At 44.1% G+C, this 13,302-nt stretch overlaps 1 protein-coding gene across 1 annotated transcript in view; it reads left to right on the top strand.

The window, feature by feature from the left end:
- dgkq (diacylglycerol kinase theta) overlaps positions 1-13,302 on the top strand; it is a 197,253-nt gene that overhangs the window by 62,835 nt on the left and 121,116 nt on the right. Inside the window, exons 4-6 of the mRNA XM_080196422.1 lie at positions 8,336-8,421; positions 11,779-11,904; positions 12,878-13,031. Of these exons, the coding sequence (XP_080052548.1) occupies positions 8,336-8,421; positions 11,779-11,904; positions 12,878-13,031 (366 nt within the window). The remainder of the gene's footprint in view (positions 1-8,335; positions 8,422-11,778; positions 11,905-12,877; positions 13,032-13,302) is intronic.

Below are 13,302 nucleotides of genomic sequence, written 5' to 3'. Positions count from 1 at the left end.
CCTTGTGCATGAGTCGCAAAAACCCAGCTTGCAGGTGCAACAGGTGGTCAGGAAGGCGAATGGGATGCTGGCCTTCATAGCGAGGGGGATTGAATATAAAAGTAGGGAGGTCTTGCTGCAGCTGTATAGGGCATTGTGAGGCCGCAACTGGAGTACTGTGTGCATTTTTGGGCGCCGCACCTGCGCAAAGATATTTTGGCCTTGGAAGGAGTGCAGAGGAGGTTTACTAGGCTGATACCGGAGTTGAGGGGGTTGAGCTATGAGGTGAGGCTGAATAAACTGGGCTTGTACTCGTTAGAGTTTAGAAGAATGAGGGGAGATCTCATTGCGACGTATAAGATGATGAATGGGATGGATAGGATAGAGGTGGAAAGACTCTTCCCGCTCAAAAAAGACAGTAGGACTAGGGGGCACAGCCTCAAGATAAAAGGGGGGCGGTTTAGAACGGAGTTGAGGAGGAACTTCTTCACTCAAAGGGTGGTGAATCTCTGGAATTCTCTGCCCGTTGAAGTGGTGGAGGCTGCCTCGCTAAATATTTTTAAGACGCGGGTTGATGGGTTTTTGATAGGAGAGGGGATTAAGGGTTATGGGGAGAGGGCGGGAAAGTGGAACTGAGCAGCGACAGATCAGCCATGATCTTATTGAATGGCGGGGCAGGCTCGAAGGGCTAGATGGCCTACTCCTGCTCCTATTTCTTATGTTCTTATGTTCTTATGAGAGCTGGTGCAGGGGGCAGGGATTTAGGTTTTTGGATGATTGAGATCTTTTCTGGGGAATGGCTGACCTGCCCAAGAGAGGTGGGTTACACCTGAACTGAGGGGGACTAATATCCTGGCGGAGAGATTTGTTAGGGCTGCTCGGGAGGGTTTGAACTAACTTGGCAGGAGAGTGCTCCCCAAAGCAGTAGGAAGACAGAAGAGAAGTTTGAGGACAGCACAGAAGTTATAGACGGCATGTTAATTAGTAAGGATTGTGTCAGTAATCCTAGTACCAGACAGATCTTGCAAAAGCAAGACAGAGCAAGGCAGATGAACTCAGGGCATTGATGGATACATGGCACTGGGATATTATAGCAATTACTGAAACATGGCTAAGGGAGGGACAGGTCTGGCAGCTCAATGTTCCAGAGTACAGATGCTGTAGGAAAGATAGAACAGGAAGAAATAGGTCGGGGGGAGGTGTTGTACTTTCGAGGAAAACATCATGGCAGTACTGAGAGGGGATATATCCGAGGGTTCGGTGTGGGTTGAACTGAGAAATAAGAAGGGGGAAATCACTTTGATAGGATTATAGTATAGGCCCCAAATAGTCGGCGGGCAATGAGCAAATATGTGAGGAGATTAAGATAGCTCCAAGAAAAATTGAGTGATAACATTAGGGGATTTTAACTTTGACTGGGACAGCTTATAGTATTAAAAGGTTGGACGGAGAGAAATTTGTGTGCATTCAGGCAGAATCTTCCATTCAGTATGTGGATGGCCCGACCTAGCGAGGGGACAAAACTTGACCTCCTCTTGTAAGTAAGGAAGGGCAGGTGACAGAAGTGTTAGTGAGGGATCACTTTGGGACTAGTGACCATAATTCCATTAGTTTTAAGATAGCTATGGAGAATGATAAGTCTGTCCCAGAAGTTAAAATTCTAAATTGGGGTAAGGCCAATTTTGATGGTATCAGGCAGGAACTTCCAACAGTTAAGTGGGGGAGTGTGTGGGAAGGCAAAGGGACATCTGATAAGTGGGAGGCTTACAAAAGTGTGTTAACCAGGGTTCAGGGTAAACACATTCCTCTTAGAGTGAAGGGCAAGGCTGGTAGAAGTAGGGAACCCTGGATGACTCGGGATAATGAGGCCCTCACCAAGAAGAAGGAGGAGGCGCATGACATGCATACGCAGCTGAGATCAAGTGGATCCCTTGAAGAGTATAAAGGGTGTAGGAGTAGAGTTGAGAGAACCAGGAGGGCAAAAAGGAGACATGAGATTGCTTTGGCAGGTAAGGCAAAGGAGAATCCAAAGAGCTTCTACAAATACATAAAGGGCAAAAGAGTACTAGGGAGAGAGTAGGACCGACAAGGTCATCTATGTGTGGATCCACAAGAGATGGGTGAGATCTTGAATGAATGTTTTCTTCAAGAATGTATTCACTGTTGAGAAAAGCATGGACGTTAGAGAACTTGGGGAAATAAATAGTGATGTATTGAGAAGTGTATATATTACAGGAGGTGGTGCTGGAAGTCTTAAAGCGCATCAAAATAGATAAATCCCCAGAACCTGATGAAGTGTATCTCAGGACACTGAGGTGCTAGGGAAGAAATTGCAGGTCCCCTAGCAGAGATGTTTGAATCATCGGTAGTCGCAGGTGAGATGCCTGAAGATTGGAGGGTGACAAATGTTGTGCCTTTGTTTAAGAAGGGCTGCTGGGAAAAGCCAGGGAACTACAGGCCAGAGAGCCTCACATCTGTAGTGGGTAAGTCGTTAAAAGATATTTTGAGACACAGGATCTACAGGCATTTAGAGACGCAAGGACTGATTAGGGATAGTCAGCATGGCTTTGGGAATGAAAAATTGTCCGACAAATTTGATTGAGCTTTTTGAAGAGGTAACGAAGAACGTAGATGAGGGCAGTGGAGTTGATGTTGTCTACATGGACTTTAGCAAGACCTTTGACGAGGTCCCATGTGGTAGGTTGTTGCATAAAGTTAAATCTCATGGAATCCAGGGTGAGGTAGCTAAATGGGTACAATTGGCTTGATGACAGAACATAGAGGGTAGTTGTAGAGGATTGTTTTTCAAATTAGAGGCCTGTGACCAGTGGTGTGCCTCAGGGATCGGTGCTGGGTCTACTGTTATTTGTCACTTATATTAATGATTTGATGAAAACTTAGGAGGCATGGTTAGTAAGTTTGCAGATGACACTTAGATTGATGGCAAAGTGGACAGTGAAGAAAGTTATCTAGAATTGCAATGGGATCTTGATCAATTGGGCCAGTGGGCTGACAAATGGCAGATGGAGTTTAATTTAGATAAATATGAGGTGATGCATTTCGATTGAACCAGGCAGGACTTATATGGTGAATGGTAAGACGTTGGAAAGAATTACAGAACAAAGAGATCTAGCGGTACAGGTTCATAGCTCCTTTTCATTGGTCAGCACATTGAATACAGGAGTTGGGACGTCTTGTTGAAGTTGTACAGGACATTGGTAAGGCTACGCTTTGAATACCGTGTACAGTTCTGGCCACTCTATTACAGAAAGGGTATTATTAAACTAGAAAGAGTGCAGAAAAGATTTACTCATGCTACCAGGACTTGATTGTTTGAGTTATAAGGAGAGGCTGGGTAGACTGGAGTGTAGGAGGCTGAGGGGTGATCTTATAGAGGCCTATAAAATAAGGAAGGGCACAGATCAGGAGGAGGACGTGAATAATTTGCCGGGTGTTAGAGATGGAAAGGTGGTAGGACTGGAGGGTCTTAATGACATTACTGTTACTAGAGAGGCGGTGCTCGACAGACTGGAGGGGCTGATTGTGGACAAGTCGCCAGGACCGGATGGAATGCATCCGAGGGTTCTGAAAGAAATGGCGGAGGTGATAGTGGATGCCTTGGTGGTTATTTTCCAGACGTTGCTGGATTCCGGGGAAGTGCCGGAAGATTGGAAAACGGCTAATGTTACGCCGTTGTTTAAGAAGGGTGCCAGGCAAAAGGCAGGGAATTATAGGCCGGTTAGTTTAATGTCTGTTGTAGGTAAAATGTTAGAATCCGTCATCAAGGAGGAAATTGCGAGGCATCTTGAAGGGAATTGCTTGATAGAGCAGAAGCAGCACGGTTTCGTTAAAGGGAAGTCGTGTCTGACAAATTTACTGGAGTTCTATGAGGATGTGTCTAGGGCGGTGGATAGAGGAGAGCCGGTGGATGTGGTCTTTCTGGATTTTCAGAAGGTGTTTGACAAGGTACCTCACAAGAGGTTATTGCAGAAGGTCAGGGGGCATGGAGTTGGGGGTAGGGTGTTAGCGTGGATAGAGGATTGGTTGTCAAATAGGAGGCAGAGAGTGGGTGTCAACGGGTGCTATTCGGATTGGCAGATGGTGACTAGTGGAGTGCCCCAGGGGTCGGTGCTGGGGCCTCAGCTTTTTACCATTTATATAGATGATCTGGAGGAGGGAACCGAGTGTATGGTGTCGAAATTTGCTGATGACACCAAGATTGGTGGAACGGCAAATTGTGCGGAGGGTGTGGAGAGTCTGCAGAAAGATCTAGATAGGCTGGGTGAATGGGCCAGGAACTGGCAAATGGAATTGAATGTTGGCAAGTGCGAGGTGGTCCACTTTGGTAGGAATAATGGTAGGAAGGATTATTACTTACGTGGAGAAAAACTGCAGCAGGCGACAGTGCAGAGGGACCTCGGGGTCCTTGTGCCTGAGTCGCAAAAACCCAGCTTGCAGGTGCAGCAGGTGGTCAGGAAGGCGAATGGGATGCTGGCCTTCATAGCGAGGGGGATTGAATATAAAAGTAGGGAGGTCTTGCTGTGACTGTATAGGGCATTAGTGAGGCCGCAGCTGGAGTACTGTGTGCAGTTTTGGGTGCCGTACTTACGCAAGGATATTTTAGCCTTGGAGGGAGTGCAGAGGAGGTTTACTAGGCTGATACCGGAGTTGAGGGGGTTGAGCTAAGAGGAGAGGCTGAATAAATTAGGCTTGTACTCGTTAGAGTTTAGAAGAATGAGGGGAGATCTCATTGAGACGTATAAGATGATGAATGGGATGGATAGGATAGAGGTGGAGAGACTCTTTCCGCTCAGAAAGGATAGTAGGACTAGGGGGCACAGCCTCAAGATAAAGGGCGGATGGTTTAGAACGGAGTTGAGGAGGAACTTCTTCACTCAAAGGGTGGTGAATCTCTGGAATTCTCTGCCCGTTGAAGTGGTGGAGGCTGCCTCGCTAAATATTTTTAAGACGCGGGTTGATGGGTTTTTGATAAGAGAAGGGGATTAAGGGTTATGGAGAGAGGGCGGGAATGTGGAACTGAGCCACGACAGATCAGCCATGATCTTATTGAATGGTGGGGCAGGCTCGAAGGGCCAGATGGCCTACTCCTGCTCCTATTTCTTATGTTCTTATCAGCTGGACAGCCAATATCTTTTCCCAAAGGCAGGGGAGTCTGAAACTACAGGGCATAGGTAAGAGGTGAGTGATACAGAAGTGTCCCGAAAGACAATTTTTTCTGTGTGGTGAGTGGCTGGAACAAGCTGTCAGGTAGTAGAGGAGAGTACAATTTTGTCTTTCAAAAAGTGTTTAGATAGTTACATGGTTAAGATGGGTATAGAGGGATATGGGCCAAATGCAGACAATTGGGACTAGTTTAGGGGTTAAAAAAAGGGGCAGTTCGGACAAGTTGGGGCGAAAAAGTCTGATTCCATTTTGTAAACTTCTATGACTCTTTGCACCAGAGCGCACAAATTTGAGACAGAAGGGTGGGACACTGGCTGACTGTGGGGTTGGGTGTATTCTAAACCACACTAAAGTATTAGTCAAAGGTAAAATGCATGTTGGTGTTGAAGTTCTTGTGCTGTTAGTCAGACTGCGGCTAATTGAGTGCAAAGACGCCATCCATGCCTACACTTCCCTTTTAACAGGTTGCCAAAAAAATTGAGAGACTTATTTTTAGTAAATGTGTTTTTCACACTTGAGGTGAACGTTCATTGTGAAATTCGTGTTGAAAGACTTGCATTGTGATACTTGATATTTACATAGCAAGGTTATTTTCTTTTTAAATTACCAACCAGACTGAAGCATTTTGTTTTCCTTTTGCTACCTTCCACCGCCCACATGTTTGCAAAACCAGTACACTTCAGTCTTGAGGTGTTGAGTATAATTTATGCAATTTAGCAAGTTGCAGCCTGCCAGAATAACACTCAAACTGAGAATTACCTTGTTAAAGCATCGGTGCTACTGTCCAATCGCTAACAACTATTTTTTATTTATTCCAATTTAACAAACATTTTCAACAGCAGCATTTGCTCATACTGCATTAGAAATTGAATTCATTTTGACAACTCAAACTTTTAGTCTAAATTCAGACTGGAAGACTTGTGGGAACTGATTGCTGTGATTTTTCTAAAGGCTGAGTTTACTGATGGTTTATGCCTGTGAATATCCAGGTGCATTCACGAAGATTAGATTTAGGCCATTCGAGCATGAAATTAGGAAACATTTCTTCACACAAAAGTAGGGGGAGTGGGACAGTGTGGGTTGGAACAGAAGGTTTGATGGAGCAAGAGTGGGGAAGAACAGAATGGGGCAAGGTAGGTTGGAGCAGGCTGCAGTAGCGTGAAGGTTGACAGCAAGGATGAGGTGGGGTGGGGAAGATCGGGGTGGGATGTGAATAGATTTCCTTGTGGAGTTCCAGATTCTTCACCCATGCTGTTGAACGGTCATTTCTACATCTTTGCATGGATGAGGAAGGGATGGGTTGGTAAGTTTGCTGATGACACGAAGATTGGTGGTGTTGTGGATAGTCTGGAGGGATGTCAGAAGTTGCAGTGTGACACAGATAGGATGCAAGACTGGGCGGAGAAGTGGCAGATGGACTTCAACCCGGATAAATGTGTAGTGGTCCATTTTGGGAGGTCCAATGGGATGAAGGAGTATAATATCAAGGGTAAGACTCTTAGCAGTGTAGAGGATCAGAAGGACCTTGGGGTCCGGGTCCATAGAACTCTTAAATCGGTCTCGCAGGTGGAGGATGTGGTCAAGAAGGCATATGGTGTACTGGCCTTCATCAATTTTTGGGATTGAGTTTAGGAGTCGGGAGATAATGCTGCAGCTTTATAAGACCTTAGTCAGACCCCACTTGGAGTACTGTATGCAGTTCTGGTCGCCTCATTCCAAGAAAGAGGTGGATGCTATTGAGAGGGTGCAGAGGAGATTTACAATGATGTTGCCTGGATTGGGTGGCATGCCTTATGAGGATAGGTAGAGGGAGCTAGGTCTTTTCTCCCTGGAGAGACGAAGGATGAGAGGTGGCCTGACAGAGGTTTGTAAGATGTTGAGAGGCATAGATCGGATGGATTCTCAGAGGCTATTTCCCAGGGCTGAAATGGTCATTACGAGAGGACACAGGTTTAAGGTTCTGGGGAGTAGGTACAGAGGAGACGTCAGGGTAAGTTTTTCACTCGGGGTGGTGGGTGAGTAGAATCAGCTGCCATCGGTGGTGGTGGAGGTGAACTCGTTGGGGTCTTTTAAGAGACTTCTGGATGAGTACATGGGATTTAATGGGATTGATGGTTATAGATAGGCCTAGTAGGTAGGGATATGATCAGTGCAACTTGTGGGCCTAAGGGTCTGTTTGTGCTGTAGTGTTCTATGTTCTATGTCTTGCGTTGAGGCTGCCTAAGTAAACCCCTATTTACCACTGTGACTGAGGATATCATAGTGACGTATCTTTTTCTTAATTTTAAAACATAATACATCAGTAAAACAGTAAAAACAAATTATGTTTGACATGATTCTCATTTAACTGCACTCCATGATGCGATACCAGATTTAGACCAATTCCTCCACAGCGCTAGACAACATAGCCTGTTTGTGCAAGTTTTTGTCATTGTAGAAATACTATCCTGGAATATATAGGTGGGATTCTCCAGCCATTCATGCCTGAGTGCCAAATTCTCTGTCCTGGCTTGCAGCAGCGGTGGGCATGAATGGCTGGAGAATTCCAGCCGATCCCATTTATGCAGTGAATTATGCTCACTATATAACTTGTTGCACCATGGACCACATGTATTATTTCTCATGAATTGTTTGGAGATGCATGAACAACCAGCTATATCATTTTACAGTTTACCATTAGCCACTGGGGCAATTTGGAAATAAAATATTGATTTGATACACTTAGCAGATCTGCACTTTGCTTTTTATAATTGCTGGCTGACATGCAGTCAAACTTGGTAACCATTGAAAACTTTTGTTGGCTGTCATAAACTTGCTTGAATGAATGTGTGCCTATCAATTAGAAGGGTTTAAGCATCATCCCTGTAAGTCAATTAGTGCTGCTTGTCTGCAAAAACAATTTGTTTTCTTTCCCTGAAAGCCTGTGGATAAGACATCACACAAATTCATAACCCATGCTAATACTACAAATAGTAAACTCTGTTTAAAATGAAGGGGAATGTATTAGCTACAAAGGGCAAGAAAGGAGTTGCATCTTAATTGGCTGAAAAATATTATCTGTTTAGATCTGTGGAAGGAAATGTTTTTGTATGTACTACTAAAGATCACAATTATAACACATTTGCGAGCTGGCATAACCTCGTGTGATAATGGTGCCTTTCTGATTTGACAGTGTGTGAACTACACATCCATGTTGACTGTGGCCCTTTTGCCTGCAGTGACTGTCGGCGATGTCATCAAGATGGGCATTATGATCGAGTAAGTATCAATGGGAGAGGGGAACAGGTGCATTCTAAAAAACCTTCCTGGACACTCTTAACAAATTTCTTAACGTCCGCAACCCCAGTCCGAAGGGATTTCCAGTCAGTATGAGGAAAATTAAAGTCTCCCACTACAAAAACCCTGTTATTTCTAGATCTGTCCAGAATCTACTCACATACCTGTTCTTCAACTTCCCGTGGGCTCTTGGGAGGCCTGTAGTACACCCCAGTCACAGTGGCTGCCCCCTTCCTGAGTCTGAGCTCTTCCCACAGTATCTCGTTATGATTCTTCCAAAGCGTCCTCTCTCTGTACAGCTGTAATCTGTTCCCTTACCACTATTCCAGTTCCCCCACCTCTTCTGCCTTCCCCTGTGTCTTGCCTAAAATACCTATATCCCGGAATATTTAGCTGCCAGTCCTGTCCCTTTTTAAACCAAGTTTCCGTTGCTACAACCACATCCGAGTTCCGCGCATGAATCAAGGCTCTAAGTTCATTTGTCATGCATGTTATTACTTGCATTGAAGCAGATGCATTCCAGACCTCCGGGCCCACTGAGTTCAACCTTCTCCTGTCTGTACTTCCACATAGCTAGCTGGCCTTGGTCCCATGCTCAGTTCCAGTGTCTGCACTTGCTGACCTACTTTTCTGATTCCTACCCTCCTACCACATTAGTTTAAACCCATTCGAACCATACTAGCAAACCTCTGAGCCAAAATATTGGTGCTCCTCCAGTTCAGGTGTAACCTGTCCTCCTTGTACAGGCTCCACCTTCCCTGGAAGATATTCCAGTGGTCCACAAATCTGAAGCTCTTTCTCCTGCATCAGTTCTTTAGCCACATGTTCAGCTGTGCTATCTCCCTGTTCCTAGCCTCACTAGCATGTGGCCTGGGGACTAATCCTGAGATTACTAGCCTAGAAGTCCTGCTTTGTAATCTTCTACCTAAATTGCCATTGAAGGACCTCACTACTCTTTGTACCTATGTCATTCATGCCAATGTGGGCAATGACATTTGTCTGATTTCCCTCCCGTTTTGGGATGCTTTGTATCTGCACAGAGATATCCAGAACCCTGGCACCAGGGAGGCAAACTATCATCCTTGAGTCTCTTTCACAGCCACAGAAGCGCTTACCTGTGTCCCTGACTATTGCTTTGCTAATCTTCATAGCCCCTTCTGTGCAGCAGGGCTAGCCATAATGCTTTCGTTCTGGCCACTGCTGTTGCTGTCTCCTGATGGATCTTCCCCCTCATCAGCATCCAGAACAGCATACTCATTAGATAGCGGGGACAGCCATGGGAGACACCTGCACTGACTGCCTACCCTATCTGGTGGTCATCCATCTATCTTCCTGCACCTTAGGTGTTGTCATGTCTCTAGCTATTATTAATAACAATTCCAGCTAAATGTATTCTCTTCAGTGCCTCCAGCTGCTACTCTAACCGATCCATGTGCTCAGTGAGCACCTGCAGCTGGATGCATTTCCCACAGATGTAGTCTTCAGGGACACTTGAATGGTCCATGATACCCCATATCGCGCAGGAGGAGCACACAACCCTGCCAATTGACATCTCTCTCCCTCTATTATTTGTTAGATTAAAAACTAGGCACTTAAAAAAAGAAATTGCTGCTGTTCTTTCAATTAGGCCCCTAAAATTAGTGTATCTCCTGATTAGTATAAGTTTGTATAAATATTATGTCCAGTTTGCTACCCTCGAGTAAGTGTGGGGGAAAAAAAAACACTTTATAAATGCAGCTCAGATTCTACTCCTAGGAACCTGGGAATGAATGGGTTAAAGACACGGGTTACCTGATTTATAAAGAACCAATCAGAAGTCGCTCTGTTTTTTGAAAGTCTGATGTCAGCACAAAGTAATCCTCAAGGTTCTCCTGGAGCTGCTGTAAATGGGTTCGCTAGGTTCCACCCACCAGACGCTTCTCCTGCAATTCCCTGGCAGCTCTTGGGGGGCTTGTGTCCCGAGAGAGACTAGGCCCGAATCGGCATCTTGCTGTATTTTGTACACTTACTGGTCGCTAGGCTGCACCCTCCAGATGCTTCTGCAATTCCCTAGCTGCTCTGGGAGGGGGCTCATGTTCCCAAGGGAGACTCGTACCTGGATAAGCACTTGGCACGTAGAAACATAGAAGGTAGCAGCAGGAGGAGGCCACTTAGCCCTGTGAACTTGCTCTGCCATTCATCATGATCATGGCTGATCATCCAACCTTTGATTCCCATTTGCCCCAAGTGCGATAGCTAGCTGTCTCTTGAATACATTCAATGCTTTGGTATCACCTTCTTCCTGTGGTAATGAATTCCACAGGGTCACCACTCTGGATGAAGAAATGTCTCCTTACCTCCGTCCTAAATGGTCCACCCTCAATCCTCAGACGGTGACCCTTGATTCTGGACTCCCCTACCACTGGGGACATCCTCCCTGCATCTACACTGTCTAGTCTTGTTGGAATGTCTGTGAGATTTCCCCCTCATTCGTCTGAACTCCAGTGAAAACAATCCTATCATCAATCTCTCCTCCTACGTCAGTCCTGCCATCCCCGGAATCAGCCTGCTAAACCTTCGCTGCACTCCTTCGAGAAGAATCACATCCTTCCTCAGAAAAGGAGACCAAAACTGCACACAGCACTCTAGGTGTGGTCTCACCAAAGCCCTGTATAATTGCAACAAAAAATCCCTGCTCCTGTACTGAAAACTTCTTGCAGTGAAGGCTAACATGCCATTTGTCGTCTTTATCGCCTGCTGCACCTGCATACTTGCTTTCAGTGACTGGTGCACAAGGACACCCAGGTCCCACTGCACACACCCCTCTCCCAATTTTCAGCCATTCAGGTAGTAATCTATGCCTTGTTTTTGTTTCCAAAGTGAATAACCTCACATATGTCATAACATTCAAGCTATGAGCCAAGTGCTGGTAAATGGGATTAGGTGGGAGGTTGGATGTTCCTCAGGTGTTGGTACAGACTCAATGGATCAAAGGGCCTCTTTTACAGTCATGATTCAATGATTTGGAGATGGTCATTGCCTGGCACTTGTGTTGTGAATGGTTTACCTAGGTGTCCCATTTTTACTGTGGGGCTTTATAGGTACAAATGTCTTGTCTTTGTAATTAAGGCACAAAATTTAATTAACTATTGAATCATTCCTGGGAAAATACACTTTTAACTTAATATTGTAATGGGATATTGTGATTAAAACTTGTACCTTAATTATAATATTTATTTGATTAGGAGCCTTACTGCATTATATTTGTGTGCGATTTAGATTTGAGATTATCAGGCATCCGAAACATAATTACATCTTTCAAAGTGTAAGATTAAAGTGCTTTACTTGTTCATTTGCCAGGAGTCGTATCACCATCACTGGAGGGAAGGAAATCTCTCCTCCAGTGCCCGCTGTGATGTGTGTAAGAAGTCATGTGGCTCATCAGAAGTGTTATCAGGCATTAGATGTGAATGGTGTGGGACAACAGTAAGTAAACAGTTTGATCAACAGTTGCTTGTTAATGTGTCGCAAAATAATGCATAAATTGGTTTTGTGTCTCTTAGAGTGGGGAGAGACAGCAGACTAGATTCCTCACACAGCCATGTTCCTATCATCCAGTGACTCCTGTTAAAGATAAATGACCTGCTTATAATATGTAAATAATGAGTGAATCCTCCTCACTCTGATGTGTCAGTAATAAATTAATACTGCCAGTCAGTTAATGAGAGCTCCTTAATCTAACCTATAAGTAATGAATGAATCCTTCTAACCTTTTTAAAATTGAGGAATTTTCCTGATCCTAACATGAAAAAATTATGAAATTTGAATAATTGAGTGCTCCCAAACAGTAATTACTGAATTTGATTTGGTTTATTATTGTCACATGTATTAGTATATTAGTGAAAAGTATCGTTTCTTGCGTGCTGTACAGACAAAGCATACTGTTCATAAAGAAGGAAAGGAGAGAGTACAGAATATAGTGATACAGTCATAGCTAGGGTGTAAAGATCAACTTAATGTGAGGTAGGTCCATTCAAAAGTCTGGCAGCATGGAAGAAGCTGTTTTTGAGTGTAGACCTTATTCTGAGTCTAACTTATAACCAATTAATTCTAATGACCTCAAATATTAATTTAGATTAATTTTTACAGGATCAAAATAAAATTGTTTGAATTTCCTCTTGATTTAATCAGTGAATTAATTTACAGCTGACCATTCCATGCATACGATGTCATGATTGATCCTTCTCAGAGGACAAAAGCAGTTTTATTTCTTCTGTCTGTTGCTCCATCATTAGAACAATGACAGGGTTCAGTAATATGCGCAGATTTATAGTATGTGGAACAATTATCTTTTTAAAAACAAAATCCACAATATTTTGCTTTTATTTATCTTTGTAAACTCAGGCTATAATTTTGTGATATATAAAAATAGAGTATTGTCACCTTCCTTCTCTGACAGGTTCATGCTGATTGCTACAGTAGCCTAACACCAGAATGCAATTTTGGAAGGTTGCAGAACATGATTCTGCCTCCAAATTGTGTGCGTGTATGTGTGCGCAATTTCAGCAAGTTCCACTGTTTTCGGATATCAGAAAATTCACAAATGGAACAAGGTAAGCAGGTGAAATAGTTGCATTTCTGTTGTGACTAGAGGAGGGGTCAGTTCAGACAGCACTATTTTCCACTCGCCACCAGTTTTTTTTAAAGATCAGTGGTCTCATATTTCCCAACCCTTCAGTTTTTGTGTGATCCTATTTTACTAATAATTCCACAGCAAACTGAGCTAGGATTAACTCAGAAGGTTATTTGATTTGTACACATTCTAAACTTCTGCAAAGAAGTGTTTGCAATTTCCCACTCTGCATTCACGCAGAAAAGGAAGGA

The sequence above is a fragment of the Carcharhinus amblyrhynchos genome, chromosome 1 (genome assembly GCF_965287045.1).
Source record: "Carcharhinus amblyrhynchos chromosome 1, sCarAmb.v2.hapA, whole genome shotgun sequence".
NCBI lineage: Eukaryota > Metazoa > Chordata > Chondrichthyes > Carcharhiniformes > Carcharhinidae > Carcharhinus > Carcharhinus amblyrhynchos.
This window is presented reverse-complemented; position numbering and strand designations above follow the sequence as displayed.